The sequence below is a fragment of the Ovis aries genome, chromosome 2 (assembly GCF_016772045.2).
Source record: "Ovis aries strain OAR_USU_Benz2616 breed Rambouillet chromosome 2, ARS-UI_Ramb_v3.0, whole genome shotgun sequence".
Lineage (NCBI taxonomy): Eukaryota > Metazoa > Chordata > Mammalia > Artiodactyla > Bovidae > Ovis > Ovis aries.
This window is the reverse complement of record NC_056055.1, coordinates 203,039,757-203,067,276: the sequence shown is the minus strand read 5'-3', so window position 1 is coordinate 203,067,276 and position 27,520 is coordinate 203,039,757. Positions and strand designations below refer to the sequence as shown.

General features: G+C 42.0%; 1 protein-coding gene across 1 annotated transcript in view; it reads right to left on the bottom strand.

Annotated features, from left to right (window-relative positions):
- Nucleotides 1-27,520, bottom strand: part of LOC101104808 (aldehyde oxidase 4-like) — a 68,032-nt gene that overhangs the window by 22,093 nt on the left and 18,419 nt on the right. The window contains exons 7-22 of the mRNA XM_004004811.5: nucleotides 26,188-26,271; nucleotides 25,321-25,401; nucleotides 23,561-23,705; nucleotides 23,221-23,313; nucleotides 19,545-19,696; nucleotides 19,016-19,109; nucleotides 17,780-17,889; nucleotides 15,308-15,492; nucleotides 12,761-12,923; nucleotides 12,072-12,164; nucleotides 10,890-11,059; nucleotides 10,465-10,579; nucleotides 9,907-10,029; nucleotides 7,561-7,657; nucleotides 2,705-2,829; nucleotides 123-256 (exon numbers count right to left, since the gene is read on the bottom strand). Of these exons, the coding sequence (XP_004004860.3) occupies nucleotides 123-256; nucleotides 2,705-2,829; nucleotides 7,561-7,657; nucleotides 9,907-10,029; nucleotides 10,465-10,579; nucleotides 10,890-11,059; nucleotides 12,072-12,164; nucleotides 12,761-12,923; nucleotides 15,308-15,492; nucleotides 17,780-17,889; nucleotides 19,016-19,109; nucleotides 19,545-19,696; nucleotides 23,221-23,313; nucleotides 23,561-23,705; nucleotides 25,321-25,401; nucleotides 26,188-26,271 (1,964 nt within the window). The remainder of the gene's footprint in view (nucleotides 1-122; nucleotides 257-2,704; nucleotides 2,830-7,560; nucleotides 7,658-9,906; nucleotides 10,030-10,464; nucleotides 10,580-10,889; nucleotides 11,060-12,071; nucleotides 12,165-12,760; nucleotides 12,924-15,307; nucleotides 15,493-17,779; nucleotides 17,890-19,015; nucleotides 19,110-19,544; nucleotides 19,697-23,220; nucleotides 23,314-23,560; nucleotides 23,706-25,320; nucleotides 25,402-26,187; nucleotides 26,272-27,520) is intronic.

The window sequence follows — 27,520 nt, the reverse complement described above, 5'->3', positions numbered from 1 at the left end:
CTGCACCCACGTGTTAACCATACCCTTGAGAAACAAAGGGCCATGATCAGTGGGATGAAAGCTGGGGTGTGGGGCTGGGGGGACAGAGGTAGCATCTGCCCTGCGACCACTGTAACTCTTACTTGTTGGCAGCTACGGCACTGACAGCTCCTAGCAGAGCAGGCTTGCTCACTTTCCCCCCGAATGCTCCTCCAGCTCTTTTTGCGTGACAGGCGACTCTGTTCCTTGGGATGTTTAGTGCTGCAGCCACGTATTCCTGAAAGAGGCACATTCCCAGAGTCACATAAGTGCAACTTACTGGTTTATTTCCTCACTCATGTACTTCCTCTCTACCTAGTAAGAGAAATTCAGTAATTGAGCAAAAACAACATTCACATAATTATGCAACCATCTTTGTAATCTAATTTTAGAATATTTTAAGCATCTCCAATGAACACTTATATCTATTAAGCAGTCACTCCTAACGAAAATATTTGTTGTTATTTAGTTGCTAAGTCATGTCCGACTCTTTTGCGACCTCATGGATTATAGACAGCCAGGCTCCTCTGTCCCTGGAAAATTTTCCAGGTAAACATACTGAAGTGGGTTGCCATTTCCTTCTCCAGGGGATCTTCCTGACTCAGGGATCAAACCCACATCTCCTGCATTGGCAGGTGGGTTCTTTATCACTGAGCCACCTGGGAAGTCCACATTGGACAGATACCTAGTTGTGAAATTGCTGGGTTATGTGATCACTCTATCTTTACCATCTTGAGAAACTGCCAAGCTGTTTCCAAAGTGGCTCTGCCATTTTCATGTTCTGTTATTGGGAATAAATGTTCTAATTTCTCCACATTCTCACTTGTTACTGTTTGTCCTTTGTTTGTCTAGTGAACTGCTATTATTGTGTTTTTCATTTGCATTTTTCTAGTGGGCTTCCCTGGTGGCTCAGACAGTAAAGAATTTGCCTGCAATGCAGAAGACCTAGGTTCCATCCCTGGGTTGGGAAGATCCCCTGGAGAAGGGCATGGCAACCCACTCTAGTATTCTAGCCTGGTGAATCCCCATGGACAGAGGAGCCTGGTGGGCTATAGTCCATGGGGTCACAAAGAGTCAGACATGACTGAGCGACTGTGCAAACACACACAGTGATTTAATGATGCTGAGCTTCCCAGGTGGCACCAGTGGTAAAAAACCAGCCTGCCAGTGCAGGAGATGTTAAGAGATGCGGGTTCAAGCCCTGGGTCAGGAAGATCCCCTGGGTCAGGAAGATCCCCTGGAGAAGGGTATGGCAACCCATTCTAGTATTCTTGCCTGGAGAATCCCATGGACAGAGGCACCTTGTGAGCTATAGTCCATAGGTTCGCAAAGAGTTGGACATGACTGAAGTGACTTACACACACACACACACACACACACACGTGAGGCTTGTGGGATCTTAGTTTCCCAACCAGGAATTGAACCCAAGGAGCCTGGTGGGTTGCACAGAGTAAGACATGGCTGAAGCAACTTAATATTTGGGCACGCATGAGCATCTTTTCATGTGCTTATTAGTCATTCATAGACTTTCTTTGGAGAAATATCTATTCCAACTCTTTACTGGGCCTGTCTTTGATGCTGCCCAGGTTATGGGCTTTGGGCTGTGAGTACCCAGTGCCCCCATTATCCCTGGGAAATGCCTGCTGTCATGACTGATTGTTCCTCAGAAGGTGTTGATGGGAAATAACTACAGATCTTGGGACATACATATTATTCCTCTGGACCCCAGAGCCACATACGGTCTTCCAAAAGAGATCTCAGGGGTGATCTTTATCAAATTCCTCAATTTACAGAAGATATTGATGTCCAGCTGCTTGTTAGAGATCAGGTAGCAGATTAGCATCAAAGCCTATATTTCCATCTCTGTCCACTCCAAAATTTGCAACAATGGAGGCCACAGCTACATCTCAGCTCAGCATCAGCATCTTCTCAAGGGCTCTGAATTAAATATCTGCTGATAGGCTATTTTGCTAGTTCTGTTATACATGTTTATTTCTTCGAATGGCAACTGGGAGCTTCTTCCACCTACTGAGGCTGGCCATCCTTCAAGACCTCAAGCTACCAACTCACTGTGCTCCACCAGGAAGCCCCCAGCTCCTTCCTTCAGCGAGGTTGTCATTACTCCCTCTCCCAGAAGAACTGGCCAAGTATCCCCTGTGCCTGCCACTGTTTTAGGACCTACAGCTCCACGTTTCAGAAGAGGGGAATGTCAGAGGATTTTCTTTACTTGCCTCGGTGAGGTTAAATCTCAACCACCAGGACAGGATTGGAATCCACATGCTGCTGCGCTGGGCTGAAAATGTCTTGAAGATGCAATCACTTTACCCGTATGCCACCGATTTATAAAAACATTCACACCGAGATGCAACTCAGAAGAACCACAAAGGGAAATGTAAATGCAGTCTTTACACTTATCCTCCCTGAGATTAGGTTTTACACTATAAGTTGTTAGAAGGGAAAGATGGACTCTGCTCTCTGTTTTGGGAAGGCAGCACAATTTTCAGATCTCTGAAAGGTCTGCCCTTTAAGGGATACATCTGCCCCATTTCCTTTATTCCGGGCTTCTGCTAATAGCAAGTGTGCAGTGAGTGCAGGCATCAGAAGGCCCTTAGAGGGGAAAGCCTGGTTGTAAGGGCCTCTGTCACACAGCCATCTGGAGTCTCTTTTTCCAAAAATACTCTGTTACCTGCACATGGGTCTGAAACTGTGTTCCAACGTGCAGCACCATTTCTTTATCTTCCTCTTGGGGGATAGCCAGGATAGTTTGTGTTTCCATGTAAAAATGTTCCTGTCCTTCCACGTGGACCTTACCTATAAAGCATAAACACAGGACAAGGTTTACTTGAAAGTTCTAACCTGGGGACTCTTGGTGGTGTTTACGTTGTAAAGAGAAAGTTGCTTCAGTTTATAGAGTTTGACTTTCCATCATTTGGTTAAACCACATTTTCTCATTAATCTTCATTGTGCCTCACCAGCTGCCTGACTCCGGCTGGCTCATTCCCCTCTCTTGGCCTGTCCAGTGGGTGGTGAGATCTGTGATGTGTTGGACTTGAGTACACAGGCCAATATGACCACATATCTTAGCTCTGTTATATCCTTGCTCAGTGAGTTTGGCCAAATTAGTAAATCCTCATTTCCTCATCTGGAAAATTGGAGGTAATAATAGTATGTACCCTAATTAGGTGATGTCAGGATTATTGGGTCACAAAGAGGGTAAGTAGGTTGATCCCTACCTTAAAACCAGCCTGCTCTTGTTGATTTAGCTGAGATTTTTGGCTTGCTCAGTACATCCTTATTATTATTATTTTTAAACCTTTTATTTCATATTGGAGTATAGCCAATTAACAATGTTGTGATGGTTTCAGGTGAACAGCAAAGGGATCATACATATACATGTATCCATTATCCCCCAAACTCTCCTCCCATCCAGGCTGCCACATAACATTAAGGAGACTTTCCTGTGCTATACCATAGGTCCTTGTTGATTATCCATTTTAAATACAGCAGTGTGTACATGTCCATCTAAAACTCCCTAACTATCCCTTCTCCCCATCCTTCCCTCCTGGCAACCACGTTTGTTTTCTAAGTTTGTGAATCTGTATCTGTTTTGTAAATAAGTTCCTCATCCTTATTATTTTGTAGGTTGTACTAGAGACACATTTAGCCCTTATTTAAGTATTTAAGAGGTAGTATTTTTAATTTAAAACTAACCAAAAGAACCCCATGCAGTTAAAAATAAGTGAATTGCTTTGCCAGAAAACAAAGGATTTCTTGAATTACTTCTTGGGATGACAGAATGTGAGTCATGTAAAAAGGCACCCTTTCCCCTACAAAAAAAGTTTGCTTTCAGCATGTATATACTGATTTTAATCTAAATTCAAACTTATTTCATAATTAAATAGTTTTTACATATGATAGATATTATTCTGAGGCCTAGAACTCTATAAATAATAAATTAATGCAATCTCTGTACCAATCCTATGAGGCAGGTATTATTAGGAACTTGAGACATAGAAGGTTAAGTAAGCTTCCCAAGGTCACACAGCCAGTAAAGAGCAGAGCTGGGATCCAAACCCGGGCAGCCTGACCCCAGGATCCATGCTCTTAACTATTACAAGACATTATATTCTCAATAACTCCTAGCTGTGGTGTTGTTCAGTTGCTCAGTCGTGTCCAACTCTTTGCGACCCCATGGACTGGAGCAGCCCAGGCTTCCCTTCCTTCACTGTCTCCTGGAGTTTGCTCAGATTCATGTCCTTTGAGTCGGTGAAGTCATCCAACCATCTCATCTTCTGTTGCTACCTTTTCCTCTTGCCCTCAATCTTTCCCAGCATCAGGGTCTTTTCCAATGAGTCGGCTCTTTGCACCAGGTGGCCAAAGTATGGGAGCTTCACCTTCAGCATCAGTCTTTCCAGTGAATATTCAGGGTTGACTTCCTTTAGGACTGACTGGTTTGATCTCCTTGCAGTCCAAGGGACTCTCAAGAGTCTGCTCCAATTCTTCATCATTTCTGCCCATATTTTATATTCTCTTTGTCTTTCAAACTTCCCACTTGAACTCTCACAATGGCCAGAATCCTGAATGACAAATAGCTAGCTAGGATCTTGTCATTCTGTTATCCTCAGTGAGAACAGAAATTTAAAGAAAATATACTACTATGGTTAACAGCAAGGGTCTAGGGCTCAGCCAATTCTGGGCTCCAGTCCTGGTTCTACTGCTAACTGGTTATGAAATCTCAACCAGTTACTTAACTTTTCAAAGCCTCAGTTTCATCATCTGTAAAATGCATCTACTGATATGTTCTTTCTTAGCAGTGTTCTACTTACATATTAAATAGTAAGCAGTAATACATAGGAACTTACAATAGACTTAATAATAATACTACTCATTTCCTAGGGTTGTCAGGATTAAATAACATAAAACACATAAAATGTTTGTCATGGTGCCTGGCACAATTAGTATCTGACAAATGTTAACTGATATTATTACCATAACTAAATACCCTTTAGCCCAAATTTATAGTCTTTGTAAAATCTCATTTAGTTTCTTCTATAAAATCTATTATAGAATTAATGAATGTTTGACACAAGATGCTGTCAAATCTCTGAGCATCTTTCTTAGCTTTCCTGCTTGTATTTAACTATTCTTCTGAGGTAGTAAATTGTTTTTATGATTGGGAATCAGTCTACATTTTCTGCTTAAACAGAATGATGCTGGGAAACAAGTATTCTGTAGGCATTTCAGTAAAAAATATAGCACTTGCCATTCCACTTATTTAGAAGTAGGTAACAGAAAAGTTATGACCAACCTAGACAGCATATTCTAAAGCAGAGACATTACTTTGCCAACAAAGGTCCGTCTAGTCAAGGCTATGGTTTTTCCAGTGGTCATGTATGGATGTGAGAGTTGGACTGTGAAGAAGGCTGAGCACCGAAGAATTGATACTTTTGAACTGTGGTGTTGGAGAAGACTCTCGAGAGTCCCTTGGACAGCAAGGAGATCCAACCAGTCCATTCTGAAGGAGATCAGCCCTGGGATTTCTTTGGAAGGAATGATGCTAAAGCTGAGACTCCAGTACTTTGGGCACCTCGTGAGAAGAGTTGATTCACTGGAAAAGACTCTGATGCTGGGAGGGATTGGGGGCAGGAGAAGGGGATGACAGAGGATGAGATGGCTGGATGGCATCACTGACTTGATGGATGTGAGTCTGAGTGAACTCCGGGAGTTGGTGATGGACAGGGAGGCCTGGCGTGCTGCGATTCATGGGGTCGCAGAGTTGGACACAACTGAGTGACTGAACTGAACTGAACTGAACTGAACAGATTGTAAAAATTACTGTAAAATTACTATTTTCTCTTACTTAAGATGTAGCAATTCTCTTAGTAAAGACAACTGCAGCTTTCAACTCTGGCTACAAATTAGGCTCACCCACATGGAGATCTTTTATAAAATATTGATGCTCTGATCTTATACTCCAAGGTTCTTATTTCACAAGTCTGAGGTGGGATCTGTATATTTGTATTTTAAAAAACTGTACTAAGTCTTACCCAGTGTAGCAATTCAAAAGAAGCAAACAAGCAAACAATATAGTATCAAGATTAGGAAAGATAAATAAAACTGTTAAGATACAACTTTATACACAGAAAATTCAAGAAACTCTGTAAGACTTTTAAAATAGTGAGGGAATTTAGTGAAACTCCTGGCTTTAAGATCAATATACAGAAACCAACTGTCTTTATATATTAGACATAAATAAGTAGAAAATGAAATAAAAATATAATTTGCAATAGCATTATAAAGTATCAAGTACTAGAAAGAAATATTAAGAAGGGTGTACAAGAACTAAACTAAAAAGACTGATGATAATAAACAAACAATGGAACTTTTACAATTGTTACTAGGAATAAAATAGGAAAAACATTTTTTAATGTTTGGCATTAACTAAAGCATATTAAAACACTATTATTTGGCATTTCTACTGCTGACTATATTCTATTGAAAATGAGTGCTTATGCTCACCACAAGACATGTATAATAACAGTGTTTAACAGTGTTTATAGGAACTATTCATAAAAGCCCCAAGTTGAAAAAACTCAAATGCATATCAATAGTAGAATAGATAAATAAATTATGGGTATAATTACAGATATAATGGATATATAAACATTCATACCATGAGATACTCCTGAATAATGAAAAAGAATTATGCATCTACGCAACAACATGGATGAGCCCTCCATATATAATATTGAATAAAAGAAGTAGGCACAAAAGAAGTTATACTGTAAGGTTCCATTTATATGAAGTTCAAAAGAGGTAAAACTAATCTACAGTGGTAAAGGTTAGAATAAAATCTTTGAGGATTTTCTTGGTGGTCCAGTGGTTAAGAATCTACCTGCCAATTCAGGCAGCATTGGTTTGATCCCTGGTTTGGGAAGGTTCCATGTGCTGAGGGGCAACTAAGCCCATATACCACAACTACTGAGGGCTGAGAGCCCTAGAACCCATGCTCTTCAATAAGAGAAGCCTGCGCACTCCAGCTAGAGAAAGCCCTTGGGCAGCAACAAAGACTCAGCACAGCCAAATAAGTAAAATTAAAACAAAAATCTTTGGGAGGTTTACTAACTGAGAAGGGGCACAAGGAAGCTTTCAGGGTGCTGGAAATTTCTATATCTTGGTGTGGGTAGTATTTACATAAGCCTATTGTTGTTCTTATTTGGTTGCTAAGTTGTGTCCCATTCTTTGCGACCCCATGGACTGCAGCATGCCAGGCTTCCCTGTCCTTCACTATCTCCCGAAATTTGCTCAGACTCATGTCCACTGAGTTGGTGATGTTATCTAACCATCCCATCCATAGACTTATACATATGTAAAATTTCATCAAGCTTAGTAAATTTATTATTTGTGCATTTAAAATTGTGATTCAAAAATCACACTAGGGTTGAGAAGCTCTGCCTGAGAGCTCTAGTATTTCTCAAGCCAGATGACTGAATTAAGTCTTCAACTGAAGAGGCTTTACCTTTTTGGCTCAAGGTCACTTACCTTCAATGATTTGGTCAACGTTTTTAAAGGCTTGCTCTACATCTCCTTGCTCAATTTTTTTCTCAGCAGAAAGAAATGAATTGTGCTCTAGGGCTTGCTGCAGGGGAAATAACAAAACAAAACAAACAAGAAAAAGGTGTTTTTTTTTAAAGTATTCTAATAAGCCGTCCACCTACCATCAAAACCCCAAGCTCCTGCTCAATCAGATCTTCACACACCAAGACAATCCAAGCAGTAAGGAGAGACAACTGATGTTGGGTTGAAATGGATTACAGGCATTGGTATTGCTTTAGTTTTGTTCAGGGCTCTGAGGAAGAGCTGAGGGGGAGACAAGAATAGATATATACAATATGGCCCTACCCTAGACAGCTGAATGAGGGCCTAATGCAGTTTGGTGTTAAGGTGCCAACTTTGTGGTGAGGGGGGCAAATAACAGAGTAAAGAGAGGACAAGAGGAGGAGGTTGGTGGGGCCAGGAATGCTCAGGGTGACCCTGCGTAGGTGATGAAAGTTAGGTGCTGAACTGAATGGGATTAGGACAGCTAGAGAAGAGAGGGAGAATAATTTACAGTCAAAAGTGCCTCATAAAGCAATAGTTTGAAGTTGAAACCAAGCTGAGGGGCCAAAATGAGAACAAGCAACTGGAAGGGTGGAGATTTTCTATCAAGAAATAGTAGGTTGGGCTGAAAAGTGCCTTGAGGTTGGATTAAGAAAGATCCTGAGGACTTAACCTGGTGGTCCAGTGGTTGGGAGACTGCCTGCCAATGCAGGGGACAAGGATTCAATCCCCGACCTGGGCAGATTCCACAAGCCACAGGGCAACTGAGCCCATGCACCATAGCTACTGAGCCCACATGCCGCAGTGTCTGGACCCAGGCACCGCAGCTACTGAGCCCACACGCCGCAGTGACTGAGCCCAGGCACCGCAGCTACTGAGCCCACACGCCGCAGTGACTGGGCCCAGGCACCGCAGCTACTGAGGCCACACGCCGCAGTGACTGAGCCCAGGCACCGCAGCTACTGAGCCCACACGCCGCAGAGACTGGGCCCAGGCACCGCAGCTACTGAGCCCACACGCCGCAGTGACTGAGCCCAGGCACCGCAGCTACTGAGCCCACATGCCCTAGAGCCTGTGCTCTGCAGGGAGGGCAGCCCCTGTTCCCCACAACCAGAGAAAGCTTGTGCACAGCGGTGAAGACCCAAAGAGCACCCACCATCCCGGCAAAAAGATCCTGAGTGCTATACTAGGAACCTCATCTAAGGGGATGCTGCTGTGTGGAAGAAGGGATCTGATGAACTTTGAGGCTTAGAAAGTTAATGTGATGGACAGATAGGTTGAAACAGAGTACAAAACTCCTTTTAAAGCAGTTATGATAATTAAGCTGACAACAGGTGATGAGGATCTGGCCAAACCATGAGATGGGAGACAAAATGAGAATAGAAAGAAAGGGACAGAATTAAGAGGCATTCAGAGGATAATTGGGAAATACTTGACCTCGGTAACCATTGGGAAGAATATAAGGGAATCACAGAAAATGATGAAGACTGCATCCCATTGGCTGGGATTCACATTGCCTATGGACTCATCCATCCTTCCATCACACATATTTATTGAGCACCTACTATGGGTTTAGTGCTTCACTAGGTACTGGGGTTATAAAGCACTGAGAATATGTTCTTGTCCTCATTAACAAAAACAGCTAAAACAAATGACAGCTAACATTTATTGAATGGATCCCATGTCCCAAGTGCTGTGCCAGGCATTTGAATTCTATTTAAACCTCACAGTGACCTTTTGGTGTAGGTACTTTCATGGTTCCCATTTTACAGTCGAGGAAACTGAGGTATGAGGAGTTGAAACAACTTGTCAAAGCTTTCTTTGCTATTAAGGTCCCACTAGACAACAGAGTCAGACTGTGAGTCAGAGTGCCATCTCCAAGGCTTGCGTTTAAGCAGGAAGTGGGCAGGGAGACAGAGGACCCAAGCTGTAATTTAGTGAATGTTACAACTGTTGTGAGCTTCACATGCTCTGGATTTCCGTACTGACTAGTTTTGCATGTGAGGTCATAGAACATCCCCCTGGTATCCCTTATCTATATTCTGTGGCCATGCCTTAGCAAGAGATCAAGGGAGGAGAAATGGACCCAAGAAGGGAGGGAGCTCCAGGCAGGAAAATTCTCAGTATTATGTTTCGAGGTGCAGATTGCTGGAGCCTTCTCTCTAAAACTATGGACAACTCTAAACCCGGTATAGGTGAGCCCTATATTGTTTTGTGACCCCATGGGTTGAATTCTGTCAAAATTATACCACCCTAGTCATTCTAGAAGACATGGAATGGCCTGTGTACCTCTATTGTTATAATCCTGGGCTCTAGGTCTTCATAAACAATCTTCACTTTTTTAGCAGCCTCTTTTGCATGAGCATAGGTATCAGCAGCCACAGTGCAGACGATCTGACCCACGCAAATTACCTGCCGAAAAGCCACATGTTGTATTATTTTCAACCTATGAGAACAAATCTAAAGCAGTAACTTGAGTGGGGTTCAGGGGATACATATGCTGGAGGCAGAATTTGAGGACCTGGCCTGTGACTGTCTTCAGCCACACTCCTTCCCACTCCCATATCACAGCCAGTAATCCAGTTGTCCTGAAATAATGTTGGTTCCTTTAATGTCCTATGTTCTGTACTGCCTCTACCACTTGATGGTTTTTTTTAGAAGCCTTCCCTGAGAAGGCTTATGGCTTTTAACAGAATCTCAAAAGGGTCCACCATTCAAGAGAGAATTTGAGGGGGAGTCACTGGTTCCCTGTAGGTCTTTGTGATGTGAACATGGACCCATGACCCATCATCATTTTGGCATTTCCAGCAAAACATTTGAATGAGAAGCGGCGCACAAATCACACACCTCATTTTGTGCGTAGAAAATCTCTCCCTGGTAGTTATTTTCTCCTGGAACATCCTCTGCTGTTATCACATCAACAACACCAGGAAGGGCCAGGGCTGCTGAAGTATCAATTAATCTAGGAAGGAAAATTTGAAAGCATACACTGAAGTTACAGAGGTAAGCTCAGGGTAATATAAGTGATTCCTCAAACACCAGGAAAAATTGGTGGCCTCATAACAAGTCATGGGCAGTATTCCATGTGGAAAGTGCCCGCAGTTACTTTGGGCCATAGATTTTTTTTTTCTTAACTATATTTAAAAAATGACTGATTCCCATCCAGAAGAGGAAATTATTCTTAATTGACCCAAATATATAATAAATTCTCAATTCTAATATGAAATTGTGAATGCATTCCAATAACATATAGGGATGTTTTATTTTCTTACATGATCTTTGCATGAGCTCTGGTGCTGGTGACTACAGCCAGGAAGAGTTCTTGGGAGATGGGGGGCATGTCATCAACAAACACAGCTTCCCCTGTGGTGTGTTTAATGGCTGACTGGTGCATGACTGGGTGGCCAACTGGATCTTGTAGGGGTTGGTAGGGATCCACACACTGTTCACGAACAAAGCAAGTTATTTTATTGACTGACGTCCTCAAGCATTGAAACTTGGGTCTGATATATCTTGGCTTACCGCAAAGTAAAAAAAAAAAAAAAACAAAACTACAGGCAATTGGGTATCCATATCTGTGAGTCAACATTAATAAAGATCCATATTGTAAAGGATAAGTTCTGATTACAACCACTCCCTCACCCCAAGAAAGGAAGACTTTATTTTATTTGCCCTCAAAGACTCTACAACCTTGTTGAAGTATCAGAATACATAGTAACACATTAACATAATGTGATCAACTTTGTATAGCAATAAAGAACAGTTGACATCAACTAATTTGGTGCAAGAAATATACACAAGTTTCTGGGAGATTTAGGGTGATTACAAGAAAGCAGGGGCTTCCCTCCTAACTCAGTTGGTAAAGAATTTGTCTGCAGTGCAGGAGACCCCAGTTCGATTCCTGGGATGGGAAGATCCTCTGGAAAAGGGATAGGCTACCCACTCCAGTATTCTTGGGCTTCCCGTGTGGCTCAGCTGATAAAGAATCCACCTGCAATGCAGGAGACCTGGGTTGGATCCCTGGGTTGGGAAGATCCTCTGGAGAAGGGAAAGGCTACCCACTCCAGTACTCTGGCCTAGAGAATTCCATGGACTGTATAGTCCATGGGGTCACAAAGACTTGGACAGGACTGAGTGAAGCAGTAAGTGTTAAGTCAGATTTTAAAGAAAGGACAGACATTGGCCAAGAAAGGGAGGAAATTTTAAGCAGCAAAACTGAAAATAGTAGGGAAAGGAGATACAGAATCCAACTCTTTGTGTAGCCTTTAGTAAAAGCATAGAAGCTAAACCAAGAAAGCCACGCATGGGTGACAATGGGTAACATCAACTGGCTTTAGCAGACTTTGTCTGTACAAGTAATAAAAGTAAGTTATTGAAAAGAAAGAAGATATATGCATAATGGCATACACTTACATCACAGACATATTAAAAAGCAAAAAACCCCAGCCACCAACCTGGAACATCTGAATTCCTTGGGGTGTTTCTATAGGGAAATCTTCTAGAGCACTCACGAACTTTTCTGGGATATCAGGAAACTTGTGGGAGTCCTGAAAAGAAGATTATTTCACATTTAACTTACATTCTGAGTGACTAGCTTGGAAAAACACATGTCAGAAATAGGTTATCATATTTATTCTTTCAGATATCAGATACCAGTTCTGCTGGGAGAGAGCCCTGAGCTTTGAATTCCCTGGGCTAGCACAGTTGTTTGAAGAAGAAGTACATAATAAAATACTAATAATGACATTATAGATGATTTTCTCTTCCTTTTTGTCTTATTCATATTTTTAAAATATTAAAATAGGTCTTATTTTAAGGAAAAGATCATAGTTTACTCACTGAAGGTTCTTCACTACTATAAACCAACTTGACACTGCATATTAGCATCTGTCATACACATTATAAAGCAAACGGAATAACAAGGTCATCCCTCCCCTTCTCAGCTCAGGAGTGAAGGAGAGCGAGGGAAGGAGAGAAACTAAAAGGGCCAGGAGGAAGCTGCTGGAGGCGGGGAAGCGCCACCTGAAGGCCCCACCCTCGACGCCCTCTGTGTATTATTAAAACCAGGCTGTGGAGGCCCTTCATGTGCAGGCTCATGTCCAGAAGGCCAAGGGGCCCAGAGACCCAGAGAAGTAGTCCTTACCATTTTATTCAGCCCTCGCCTCACTTTGAGGTAGAATTTGAAGAGTAAGCTGATGATGAGGGTTCGCCTATACTCTACCATGCCACCTTCAGCGTCTGGAGGGATGTAAATCTCATCCAGGACCAATCGGCAAGCATCACTCAGCATCTGGTCATTCCACTGCCTAGCAGGAAAGAGTGTGAACATTTCACAGAAGAGGCAGAGACAAACACTAATCCAGCAGAGTACAAAAAGATGGAGAGCAGTGTGTATCTGTCTTCGAAGTCTACACAAAATACTCTCAAATCCCTCACTAGCTTTCTTTAGAATCCGAGGCAGTGGCTCCCAAATTTTCTTACAGAGTCCTTTCAAAAATATTATTGAAAAATTTTTAATTTTTAATTGAGGTGTAATTGACATGACATTATGTTAGTTTCAGGGGTACAATGTAATGATTTGATGTATGTATTGTGAAATTATCACCACAATAAGTCTAGTTAATATTCGTCACCATACGTTGTTACTAATTTTTTTCTTGGGATAAGAACATTTAAGATCTAGTTTTGTTTTTAGCAATTTTCAAATATACAATATAGTATTATTATGTATAGTTACCATGCTATACATCACATCCCAATGACATTTATTTTATAACTAGAAATGTGTACTTTTTTAACCCCCTCCATCCATTTTGCACTCCATCCTCCACCCCACCACATCTATGCAGCCACCAAACGGTTCTCTGTATCTACAAGCTCAGTTTTTGCTTTGTTTTAGATTCCACATGTAAGATTGTACAGTATTTGTTTTTCTCTGCATCATACTTAGCATAATGCCCTCAAAATCCATCTATGTTGCCACAGATGGCAAGTTTCCTTCTTTTATTATAATGGAATAATGTTCATATATACATTGATCCTTTATACATTGATCATCATTGACCACTTAGGTTGCTGCCATTATCTCGGCTATTGTAAATAATGCTGCAAGCCGCATGGAATTGCCTATGCCTTTTAAGTAGATGTTTCCATCTTCTCTGTAGGATCATATGGTAGTCCTATTTTTAACTTTCCGAGGAACCTCTATACTGTTTTCTACAGTGGCTGCACCAATTTGTATTCCCACCAACAGTGCATAAGGGTTTCCCATTCTCCACTCGTGTTATTTCTTGTCTTTCATATAATACTCATTCTAACATGTGAGATGATAGCTCACGGTGGTTTTGACTTGCATTGTGATTAGTGATGTTGAGTATCTTTTCATACGCTTGTTGGCCACCTGTATGTCTTCTTTGGAAAAATGTCCATTCAAATCCTCTGCTTATTTTTCAATCAGATTGTTTTTATTATTTTTAATGTCATGGCCTGGAATGTTGATTTACCTCAAATAGCTTGGATGAAAAAAGCACTCAAATCAAGCTTCCCATGATTCGGGACTTTGTTTTGTTCATGGCCGTGTCCCCAACAACTGCACCACACCGGCACAGGTGCATGCATGCTCAGTTGCTCAATTGTGTTTGACTCTTTGTGACGCCATGGACTGTAGCCCACAAGCTCCTCTGTCCATGGAATTTTCCAGGCAAGAATACTGGAGTGGGTTGCCATTTCCTCTTCTAGAGGATCTTCCTGACTAAAGACTAGTAAATGACTGAATTATTGATGATACTTCCAACATTTTTCATGACTGAAAGTTACTATATAAGTGTTCTGAGAACACTTATTTTAGTTATTTCAGTATCAGAAAAAACTTGCATTAAGTTCTGCCGCTGCTGCTGCTGCTGCTAAGTTGCTTCAGTCGTGTCCGACTCTGTGCAACCCCATAGACGGCAGCCCACCAGGGTCCCCCGTCCCTGGGATTCTCCAGGCAAGAACACTGGAGTGGGTTGCCATTTCCTTCTCCAATGCATGAAAGTGGAAAGTGAAAACTGAAAGTGAAGTCGCTCAGTCGTGTCCGACTCTTAGCGACCCCATGGACTGTAGCCTACCAGGCTCCTCTGTCCATGGGATTTTCCAGGCAGGAGTACTGGAGTGGGGTGCCATTGTGCATTAAGTTCTAATTGTTGACAATAAACATGATGGGTGGATGAAAATTACTGTAAAATAACTGGTTAGAAAGAACTTCAAAAACTTGCTGTCCAAATGCTAGAAATAATGCAAATGACAGGAGGAAGGCCAATTCACCTTTTGGACTATTTAATCTTCTTTAATCTCTTTAAGGACATTTTCAGTTGTCTTAGGACACAGTATTAGAAACATTTACTTATTTTTCAGGTTAATTCGAAGTAGAATTTTGGAGATACTATCTACTTAGATTATCTTAATTTGTGAATTATTATTATAGAAACTACAACAAAAGAATCATTGTATCTTGAAGATGGTTGGTTTTTGGGTGATTTTTATTTTCTTTGTACTTTTCTGCAGTGATTAAATTTTCAACACATTATATGCATGTATATATATATATATACATATGTGTATTATAATCAGAAAAATTTTCCAAGTGCTATTTTCATTAAAATTTTAAAATGGCAAGGCCTGGGTTTCATGTTTCAGATGTGTTATGACATACCTCCCAATGAGCTGCTGGCAGGTTTTGCTTGCAGAGACAACAGTGGGCCCAACACTTCCGTAAAACATCTGAAGTTCCTTGATGGTGTCTGTGCCATCCTCAAACTTCACACTCATCCCAGCATTGACAATGGCAAAGGCGTTCTCCTGACGCTGGGCTATCCGGAGTCCTGACACAAAGTGCCACTAGAAACAGAAAAGCAAAGTGTAGTGCTTACCTTCACTGTCTGATGTATAGCAACAATGGCGTTGGTATTGATAATGAAAAAGATCTAAGTTCTCACACAGGCGTGGTTTTGGGGTATAGAGCTGACTGTGGAGTATATACTGCCCATGTGCTTTGTATCTATTGTTATGTATTACATTATATATTACATTATGTATTATGTTATGTGTTAATATTTAATCCTCATAACAACTCTGCTCGTGTCCAGTTTCCTGATGAGGAAACTGAGAGGCTCAGTCGCCTGCACAAGGTCACACAGGAAGTGGCAGTGCCGGCTCTGGGGTCTATATTCATCTACCCTCCACTGTGAATCCATGTGTGGCCTTGGGCAGGGGACTTAAACTGTTCCAGTTTTAATTTTCTTTAAAACAGTAAGGTTTAATTTGATCAGATGGCACCTTGGTGACTGCTGAGAGGGTTGAGCGGAAGATGAGGAGGTGGGGTGCCTCTCACAATGAACTTCCTCACTTCCACCTGTAGCAGTGTTAGTTTGGTGTTCTATGTAAATCTCATTTGGATAAAGTATTCTACTGTAGAAAAAACCTTGGAAACCACAGGACAAATGGTCTCCAAAGTGCTTGCCAAGTTTAAATCTGTCATTCTAGGTTGAGTTTCATTACTAGCTTGAAACATTGGAGCCACAAAGTGTGAAAGCCTCTTTGCGTGGCCAGCGTCTTGGTAGGGGGCAGGGGAGAGATTAGACCCTACCATCATTGAGCCTGACAAGGAGCAAACATTTTTGATCTAGAAAGCAAGGTGATAAAGAAGTGTTTGGGAGACACTGGTTGTTCCTGCTGTGCCGCACTGACTGGTGGGGACTCGCCTCTCATCCCTCACCATCTTCCCTTGCCTGAACTATTGCATTAGTCTCCTAAATGGCCATTCGGCTTTTAGGCTATCCTCCAACCAACTTATCCTCTCTCTTTCCAGTGATCAGTATTTCTAAAAAGTTAATTTCATTAAGATTGGATCTTCTTTAAAGCCTTCCGAGGTGGCTGTTTGCTAGGACCCATACAGACTCCTTAATAGAGCAATAGATATGCTTGGTGATGGAGCCCCAACCTCCCTTCCAGACTCATCTCACAGGTTGCTCCACACAACCTGCCCGGCCATCTGGCCTTCAGTCTGCCATGCCCCCCAGCCCCCATCCCCGTGAGACTATTAACTCTTTGACTATTTCTTTTATAAAATTAAAAAAAAAATTGAACGATTATGTGGCAGCCTGGATGGGAGGGGAATTTGGGGGAGAATGGATCTATGTTTACGTATGGCTAAGTCCCTTTACTGTTCACCTGAAACTATCATAACATTGTTAATTGGTTATACGCCAGTACAAAACTGAAAAAATATTTTAAATTGAATGAAAATCCTGGAAAGACCACCCCTTTCTCTACACTGATCTATGCTGATCTCAACTGCCTTCCTTCATGGTTAACACTACCAGGGCAGGGCTCTCCCCATCACCAGAACTACCTCAATTCTCTGTCCACTCATTTCCTGTCTGAGATTAGTTTTTTCCTATTTCAAGCCCTTCCTCATAGATGTAGAGACCTTTAAAGACTGAACGCTGTGTCTTGTAGTCTTTGGAGTTTAGCACTGCGCCAGGCACGTAAAGTAGTAGGTAGTCAATAAATCGAAAATTGTACTTAAAATATCTGGTTAATAAATATCTGGTTGACTTGGTAGTACATTTATGGTAATGAACTTTCAGTTTGCCAGAAACTTGCTGTATTCAACAGACTATATAGTTTTACTTAATCTTGGCTAAGTTGCATCTTTGTCTGAAACTCCCAATTCAACTCTTCACACAAAGGGCTCTCCTTTTTATAGGGCGAATGTTCCCTGCAGGCAGAGAGGTAAGGCTCATGGAAATATTTTCATTTCTTTTAAAATCAAAAGGAAAAATGAATATAATGATAATGAATATATAACACTGAAGGCAGCCTGGATCATATTTATCTTTATACTGACACAGTTATATATATTTTTTACTTTATCTTTTATGGAGGAAAGGACTGACAGAAGGCAAAGAACACAGGGCCTCTGAGTTCATACTGTAGCTCTGATAAGAAAGCAAATCCGATGGTCACCTGGGAAAGCACCCCTCCTGTGAGCAGCCCCAAAGGCGCCCTGCAACAGCTGGTTGGAAAGGAGAGGACACCTCTCCCTTGGAAGCCCACATGTGGCCCTCTGCTCAGGACGAAGCTGGGCTTCCCTGGGGTGGGCAGTGGGTCAGGGAGCCCTTACCTGGGTAGAGTGCGGAATATACACAGATAACACAGTCTCTTCTGACTTGAGGTTGGCTTCAGGTGACTTCTCAAGGAAACGGCCATCTAAAGGAATCTGCCGTTTTCCTTCTGTTAGAGAAAATGATTGGGATGAAGTTATCAAATTGGAGAGTATGCCCAAAGGGACAGATGTGACGCACTGGTGGACAGAGAGAGCGCATCTGGAAGCCAGGGATGTGGGTTCTTCGTCCAGCTCCCAGGCTAGGTTGGCTGAGGCAGGTCCTGGAACCTCGGGCTTCTGGTTTCTCATGCATAATGGCAGGGTTGGACCCAGTACACTAACGTGTCCTTTCTTGTTCTTATTGCCCATTATACACCCCTCACAACATCTGGGCTTTGAAGGACTTTAAAGCTATTTGGAAACTATCTAGTACAAAGTGAAAGTGAAATCGCTCAGTCGGGGTCGCAAAGAGCAGGACCTAGTACAAAGGAGGTTCACAAATGGGTGAAGGGTACACTGGTTACAGTGTATTTCATAGATGGGAAAACGAGGCCCTGAGTCAAGAAAGGATAGACGGCCTGTCCAAAGAGATAGAGATGGGATGAATGGCAGGGGTGGGATGCCTGATATATACTTTTTCCCCCTTAAACAGTTTACCATACTCTCTCTTTTGCTCCACCACAGTTTTAAAAATCTGATTTGAACAAAAGAGAAGGTATTTTATATCAATAGACCTGTGAATAACACACGTTTGTCTTTATTTTTATTTCTTTAAGTTTAAATCATTTTCCCTTGGCAAAGTTTAAGCTATCTGTGACTAAAGAGAGAAGTAATGAGTAATATGCCCCACAAATTTAATTTTGTTTAAAATGAAAAGTACTATAAGTAAAAATTTCACCTTTTTGAAACTGTGAAATAAAATATGCCATAAAACTTCAAAATCACATATGTTTTCTCATTAAGTTTTTCTTTATCTGCCTTGATAGTACAATTTGGACTATGCATAAATACAGCCAACTAGTTCAGAAAAACTGTCGGGTGCAGTAACTTATGTGATCTACAAGATATAGAACATATGGAAAACAAGGTGATTGATCTCATTTCATCCTTATGTTTGAGGTAATGTAGATACAACCAGATATATTTGGTGAGTCTAAGTGAGATATATCTGGGTTCCTTGCTCATAGCTTGCAAAGAAGCTACGTAACTGATGTGATAATTATAAAATCAAATGCCTAAAGCTTGGTCTCTTACCTTTAGATATCAGATTGATGGTAGCATTTCCTGCTGCTAAAATGGGATTCAGGTCAGAATAGTTAGGCCTGCTCACCACATGCCCGCCTAAAGTCTAGATTAAAAAGAAAAGATGGCATTTTTAAAGCTACACTCAGTCATTTGAAAAATAAGGAATTATATATACAGGGATCCTGTGTAAGCTTTAAAAATTCTCTTCTTTGTTTCAGAGAAAGATCTGGCAAACTTGAAGGGGTGCGGCTAAATATAGTCAGACAACACAGTGTGCAAGATTCCCACCCCTCTGATGCCAATTCAGACTTATAGCTTGAGGAAATATTGCTTTTCCATGTGCCATGAGGAAAAAAACCTCTTTCAGAACTGACCCTAGCACGAGTCCAATAACATGGCGAAGTGAGGAGACTGGAGCCTGAGGAAACTCTAAATTCAGATGTGTGCTGCGCTGCTGTCAATACAATCTCATTGTCCCAAAACCGTCTCTAAAGCTGCTCTGACACAGTCTTATCTCATATGACACTAGAGCACATACCGCCATGTTTCTAATCTGGGCTCCAGCAAGCGTTCTCAGGTGCTTCAGGAGAGCATGGTAGGTCTTGGTCTTCTCCTTTGGTTGTTCAGAAACAATAAAATGTAAGGCATCATTCAACTGGGCCAGGCTATATCCTGCGCCTATCGTCACCCCTGAAAGTAAGACATGGAATTTAAACTTAAAGTGGAAGGTAACAAGACGCATGGGCTGCTTGGAAACACTCTTTCAAATATATCTTCTCTTTTCACATAAACTTAGAAGGACAGAAACAAAGATAAATATATTTTGGCAATTTGCTTTATTCTTAAATATTAAGTACAAAAGATTTTTCTCATTCATGTGTACAGTTATATCTACCTTACATTTTAGGACACCTCAACGATAGATATCTGAAATACACTACTTTGTTTATTCCCGGTGTAGTGCTGTCCTGAATAGATGGATCAAATGTGAAAATTTCAACCAAGGTCCTATAAGATTTTTAAAAGATCATTACACTTGAGTGGAAGTTGACTTCCAAATCTGCATTGCCCATTTGCCCTTTTTCCAAACCATCTCTTCCTGTTGTTCTTTTATCATAACAAGAAGAAACACCTGCCTGAAGCTTGGCTTAGTTCTATTTGCCTGTGAGCTTACAGGGAGTATTTTGAGTAGTGATGTCCTCTAGTTCATGCATTCTCAATGGGGGCAATACTGCCACCAAGGCAGTGAAAAAAATCTTATTCTTTTTATTTATGAAGCCCTGATACCCATACAGATATATGGTCTATCTGTGATGCTAAAATTTTATGGAGGATGATGAGAGAAAAAAAGTCCATCACTCCTTAGAGTGAGAAATAATGAAAAGGTTGAGAAATACTGACTTAATTTTACAGGTTCTACCACCCAGTCCCTCCATCTCTACCCTACCCTAACCACATCACTTCCTTCTAGCCCTTCCCCATACAGCCTGACCTTTCCTTGCTCCATCTCCTTCTGTGGGTCCATTAATATGGACTTTCCAACAAGCAAAAAAATAAGAAAAGAATGAGCAGACTAAGACAGGAAGATCAGAGGGGAAAGCAGATAATTCTCCATTTGATTTCTATTTGTATATCTGAGATTTACTCAGATGCATGATTTTTATCAAGACCATCCCCAAGAAAAAGAAATGCAAAAAAGCAAAATGGCTGTCTGAGGAGGCCTTACAAATAGCTGTGAAAAAAAGAGAGGTGAAAAGCAAAAAAGAAAAGGAAAGATACACCCATTTGAATGCAGAGTTCCAAAGAATAGCAAGGAGAGATAAGAAAGCCTTCCTCAGTAATCAATGCAAAGAAACAGAGGAAAACAATAGAATGGGAGAGACTAGAGATGTCTTCAAGAAAATGAGCGATACCAAGAGAACATTTCATGCAAAGATGGGCTCAGTAAAGGACAGAAATGGTATGGACCTAATAGAAGCAGAAGATATTAAGAAGAGGTGGCAAGAATACACAGAAGAACTGTACAAAAAAGATCTTCACAACCCAGATAATCATGATGGTGTGATCACTCACACTCACCTAGAGCCAGACATCCTGGAATGTGAAGTCAAGTGGGCCTTAGGAAGCATCACTATGAACAAAGCTAGTGGAGGTGATGGAATTCCAGTTGAGCTATTTCAAATCCTAAAAGATGATTCTGTTAAAGTGCTGCACTCAATATGCCAGCAAATTTGGAAAACTCAGCAGTGGCCACAGGACTGGAAAAGGTCAGTTTTCATTCCAATCCCAAAGAAAGCCAATGCCAAAGAATGCTCAGACTACCACACAATTGCACTCATTGCACACACTAGTAAAGTAATGTCAAAATTCTCCAAGCCAGGCTTCAGCAATATGCAAACTGTGAACTTCCAGATGTTCAAGCTGGTTTTAGAAAAGGCAGAGGAACCAGATATCAAATTGCCAACATCCGCTGGATCATGGAAAAGGAAGAGAGTTCCAGAAAAACATCTATTTCTGCTTTATTGACTATGCCAAAGCCTTTGACTGTGTGGATCACAATAAACTGTGGAAAATTCTGAAAGAGGAAGCACAAGCTGGAACCAAGATTGTCAGGAGAAGTATCAATAACCTCAGATAGGCAGATGACACCATCCTTATGGCAGAAAGTGAAGAAGAACTAAAGAGCCTCTTGATGAAAGTGAAAGTGGAGAGTGAAAAAGTTGGCTTAAAGCTCAACATTCAGAAAACTAAGATCATGGCATCTGGTCCCATCACTTCATGGGAAATAGATGGGGAAACAGTGGGAACAGTGGCTGAATTTATTTTTCTGGGCTCGAAAATCACTGCAGATGGTGACTGCAGCCGTGAAATTAAAAGACACTTACTCCTTGGAAGGAAAGTTATGACCAACCTGGACAGCATATTAAAAAGCAGAGACATTTCTTTGTCAACAAAGGTCCATCTAGTCAAGGCTATGGTTTTCCAGTAGTCATATATGGATGTGAGAGTTGGACTATAAAGGAAGCTAAATGCTGAAGAATTGATGAATTGATGCTTTTGAACTGTGGTGTTGGAGAAGACTCTTGAGAGTCCCTTGAACTGCAAGGAGATCCAACCAGTCCATCCTAAAGGAGATCAGTCCGTTGGAGAAGACTCTTGAGAGTCCCTTGAACTGCAAGGAGATCCAACCAGTCCATCCTAAAGGAGATCAGTCCTGGGTGTTCATTGGAAGGACTGATGTTGAAGCTGAAACTCCAATACTTTGGCCACCCGATGTGAAGAGCTGACTCATTTGAAAATACCCCGATGCTGGGAAAGATTGAAGGCAGGAGGAGAAGGGGACGACCGAAGGTGAGATGGTTGGATGGCATTACCGACTCAGTGGACATGGGTTTAGGTAGTCTCTGGGAGCTGGTGATGGACAGGGAGGCCTGGCATGCAGCGGTTCATGGGGTTGCAAAGAGTCGGACACGACTGAGTGACTGAACTGAACTGATGGTTTATATCCATTCACATGATGAGTTTGGGTAGTAGACAGCAGTACATGTGTCTCAGATAGCCTTATTTGGTGCATGATGAAGAAGGAATACTTGACTTGGAGTAAGAAGACTTAGGATCTAGTCCTGACTTGACCAGGTGTGTGATGTTCAGCAGTTACTTAAGCCTTTTGATCCTGTATATTCTTTAGGAGAATGGGGATTTCAAGACTACCTGCTGTGTCTACCTCCCAGGGTTGTAATGAGGATCAAAACAAATTGTGAAGACTGTAAAAATAATTAAGGTTGTTGTTTACAGTTAAATTTTCAAATCTTATGGCCCAGATCTTTTCTCTTTTGGATGAGTGTGCACATATATAGGATATGCCTCAAGCAAATTTGTGAATCAGAGAGTAATATCAGGCAAGAACCTTTCCTACTGGCCAAATAATGTCTTAAGTCTTCTTATTCAGTCACTCTCTCTCTACTTGGCTGAGCTGTGTGCCATCCTCCTGCCATCACGGCTTCCATGACAATGTAGTCCATGGTGACACAGCCGGGTGGGCAGTTTGATAAAGCTCATAGAAGACTCACATAGATGCTCAATAAATATTTCTGAAAGAGTAAATGAGGTCAGCTATTCTATGAAGATCTCAAATTAGTCCAGTTTTTGTAACTGATTAACAGCCCACTAGCAGCCAATGGTTACATCTTATGTGAAAAAAAAAAGGTACGTACCATCATCTGTGCTATTCACGAAATATAGTTCTTGAAGCCCAAGTGGAGATATAAAAACTGGATGGAATTCATCTCTGAATTTAATGCTGGGTCCTTAAGGAGAAAAACATGTAAAGCAATTAGAAAAGAAAGACAGTGGATACTAATATATGTGGCTTGCTGATAATTCACAGTGAAAATTACACGGCAACTCATTTGCAAAAGAAAACAACACAACATTCTAAAGGATCATAGGCACTCACTAATAAAAGTGAATTGCATTTATGCAGAGTTGTAAAAGAGACAATGTTTGAGTTATCCCCAATCTAGACTAAGAAAAACATGTCCCTAGACCACCTACCCACTGCAGTGTTCCCCATGATGATGGGGGCTTCAGGGAACCTGGTTTTCAGCTCCAGAAGGTCATTCAAGTTTACAGGAGTGATCCAGGTGGTCCTCTTCCCTCGGAATGTCAGCCTTCTTTTGTTCGGGTCTTCTGCCATTCTCTATAGGGAAGGAAAGCCAATAGATTTCCAAGTAACGCCCTGGGTGTCTAAGTAGCCTGCTGATCATTTTAGCTTTTTGAGACAACCTAACTTCTAGGTATCAGGAGAAGGTGGCCTTGTTTGAGGCTATCTAGATTGAGAAGATCTGTATTAGCACCACTGAATAACTCTCATAGTGAGTGTCTGTGCATCAACAGCTGCATATAGAGCAGAGCAGACTCTACATTTGTGAAGCGACTACACAGAGAGGAGGCAGCATGGCGGCTTGAAGGTATCTTAGCCTGGAGTTAAAGGGCTAGGCTTCTTGCTCTAATTCTGCCGTAATGGTGACTCACAGGGGCCCCTCCTTTGGGGATTAGATTCTTTGGAGATTAGATTCTTCAGTAGGACAGAAATTGCTTATTAGCAATATTATCCTTGGGGAAAAAAATCCCTTAACTCATTCATCTGGTAGAGTATAAGTGGATACTTTTACAACTTTGTACATATATATACGATTAAAATATATATCAAGTATACTAATATATTTAAAATATCTATCTTTATCTACATCTACAAATAATCCTTAAATACGAGGTGTGTCCAGGTTCTCATGCTCTGAGGGGTGTGTATGTGAGGCAGGCGGGGACCTGGGGCCTTTGGCTGGAGTGCTCTACTGCTTGCACCTGGATCTCTCCTTGGGTAACAAAACACAAGGAAACTGTATGGGGCAAAAGCAACTACGTGCATGCGCAACTGAGGCAAATTCTGAACAAATGATACAAAGAGACCAAAAAACCCAGCTGCCGCTTTTGAAGAGCCCAGAGAAAAAGCAGGGTACTGCGCACAGCCCCCTGCACACGACATCACCTAAGGGGTGGGCAAACCATTTAAGCCATCCCTTCGGGTTGACCCCTGGACACACCCCTACCTTCACCCCATATAAGGAACAAGCTCACCCCCTAACTCAGGGAGCAAGCAAGCAGAGAGCGGACCTGTTGTGTGTTTTGACTCCCCCATGCTGCAGCAGGGTCCCTAGTAAAGGTTTACCTGAATTTCTCGTCTGGCCTCTGATAGATTTCTACTGATTAAGGAGGCCATGAACCCTGGTTGGAAACACAGGGACTGAAGCCTTCTGAAAAGCCAGTAGAATCATGGTCCTCAGTTCATGCTCTCTCCAGGACAGAGCCATGGAATAGAATGATGGGCATATGACACTATTTGTGTTATTCTCTCTTTCTCCCCACTGAGTTGAGAACACAGAGGTTAAGAGTAGCAATAATGAAACTCCATTATAATAAGTATCATCTGATTTTTACTTTACTGGTTTTACAAAATGCCTTTGACGCATCTCACTGTGTAGCTGTGTGATCTTGGTTAAGTCACCTACACTCTCTGAGCTCAGGATCTTCAATGGAGGGGTAGACCCAAGCACCCCTGTGGTCCTGGCAGCACCACTTTCCTAAGCTGTCTGTTTTATACTATTCACAGTGGAGCTGAACATGTTTCTAAAAATGGGTTATCGTGTTGGACACTCTCCCAACTTTTAGGATCTAAAACTCAGGAGTCCCATAGTGTAAGGCAAAATGCTTAAACCACATCATGTTATAAGACAACAAAAAGTAAAGTATCTTACTATCAGTTCAGGAGGGAATATAGGTTCCTGGGTTGGATCGAAGGGCTGGAATTCATCTTCGTTGTACAGTTTGGTACACATCTCAACAAAACAAAACACAAATGGAACTTCAGAGATGCTGAGAGATGTATAGGAGTCTCTCAGTGTGAAACTTCAGAGTCAGAGCCTGCATCTGACATTCTGTATATAAAATAGAAGCGCCAGAGCCACAGGGCAGCCCTAGCAGAATTCTTCCCACCCTCAGAGGACACTGATGGTTTCCCTGGCAGATCTGCTGGGCCCTGCTTCCTCTTTTGGTGTCAGGAACGGGATTTGAAGCTTCTGTCTGGGTCTCAGGTATCACTGGCAGGTGTGTACTTGCCATAGGCATGAAGATGTGTCCCTGCTTTCATCCCTTGTAGTGCTTTTTGGGGGGTGACAGAGCGGGTAAGCCCAGATTAAGGCACAGAAGTCTGTAGTGCTTCTGAAGGGAAATAGTCTTCTGTAGTGACTAGCCTCATGAAAGTCTATGCACGTGTGCTGTCCGACTCTGTGTAGCCCACCAGGTTCCTCTGTCTGGAATTTTCTAGGCAAGAATACTGGAGTCAGTTGCCATTTCCTCCTCCAGGGGGATCTTCCTGACCCAGGGACTGAACCCACATCTCTTACATTTCCTGAATTGCAGATGGATTCTTTTACCACTGTGCCACCTGGGAAGCCCCTCATGAAAGTCATGGGCTTGCTAATCTGGGGGGCTTTTCAAGGCTGTTTATGCCTTGAATTCACTAACTTTACATTTTATTCACTGAAAAGAATAGAATAATAAATTTGGATTGATGTGGGCATTTTTCAGTCAATTCCAACTTAAGGAGAATAATAGATACTTACTTTTTCCTGTCCACTTGTGAAAGACTTCTCTTCTTTATCCATGCAGCATTTTCCTGATCCTTTCATTTGACAAACAGTTGATGCCTTAGGAAGTAATGCAGTTTATAACAAATCCATTGGTTGATTTTTAAACACCAACCTGAGCACCCGGCAGTGCCCAGGCCCCAGAGGAGCTATGGAAGAAGTAACAGAACCCATCCTGGCCCTCAGTGAAGCGAAAGTCACTCAGTCGCGTCTGACTCTTTGTGAACCTATGGACTATAGTCCACGGAATTCTCCAGGCCAGAAAGAATATGGGAGTGGGTAGCTCTTTCTTTCTTCAGTGGATCTTCTCAACCCAGGGATTGAACCCAGGTCTTCCACATTGCAGGCAGATTCTTTACCAGCTGAGCCACCAGGGAAGCCCAAGAATACTGGAGTAGGTAGCCTATCCCTTCTCCAGGGGATCTTCCCAACCCAGGAATTGAACTGGGGCCTCCTACATTCTAGGCAGATTCTTTACCAGTTTAGCTACCAGGGAAGCTCACGGACTCTGTAATGGGGCGGGACAGAGTATAAGCTATTCCATCACTGAAGGATCAGGGAAAATGCAGGGACTGTGCAACCACGTTCCTGCTGCTGCTGCTGCTAACTCGCTTTAATCGTGTCTGACTCTGTGCAACCCCATAGACGGCAGCCCACCAGGCTCCCCTGTCCCTGGGATTCTCCAAGCAAGAACACTGGAGTGGGTTGCTGCTAGGGTTTTTATAAACGGTTCTGCTTGAGTTTCAGGGGAAGATGAAGGCGGTTAGAGGAAGGTGGGTCAGTCAGCTAAGGCTTCCTATTGGAAGTGATGTCAAAGGAGTATAGTCACAAGGTGGTAATTAGACAAACAGCTGGCTTTTCATCAGAAGAGTGATGCATGTGTAATTTTTAATGAAGTTCTGGGAGGAGATGATGCATGTGTATTTTTTAAGTCCTGGGAGGACAAACTGCCTTTAAGATGTCCTGTATACAAATATAAATAGACTGAAAAACCTGAAAAACCTTTGAATGTTTTTGGAACTATTCCAAAGTATTTGGAGAACACAAGCCCCAAAACATCTTGCCGTAACTTTCAGGACATTTCATGTAGACCCAAAGTAGTGTTTTTGGCCTGACTTCACTGGTCAGTTCCTGCAAGTCTCAGACAAATCATCATTCCTGTTTGCCGTTTTCACATGCAGACACAGCCTAAGGGTCTGTGGTGGTCTGGAGACCTATGGTTTGGCTTCATACGTGGAATCAAAGAGACCTGGGTTCTAGTTCCTGCTTTCACACATACTAGCTGGATTGAGTTTGTTAAATTAGGAAA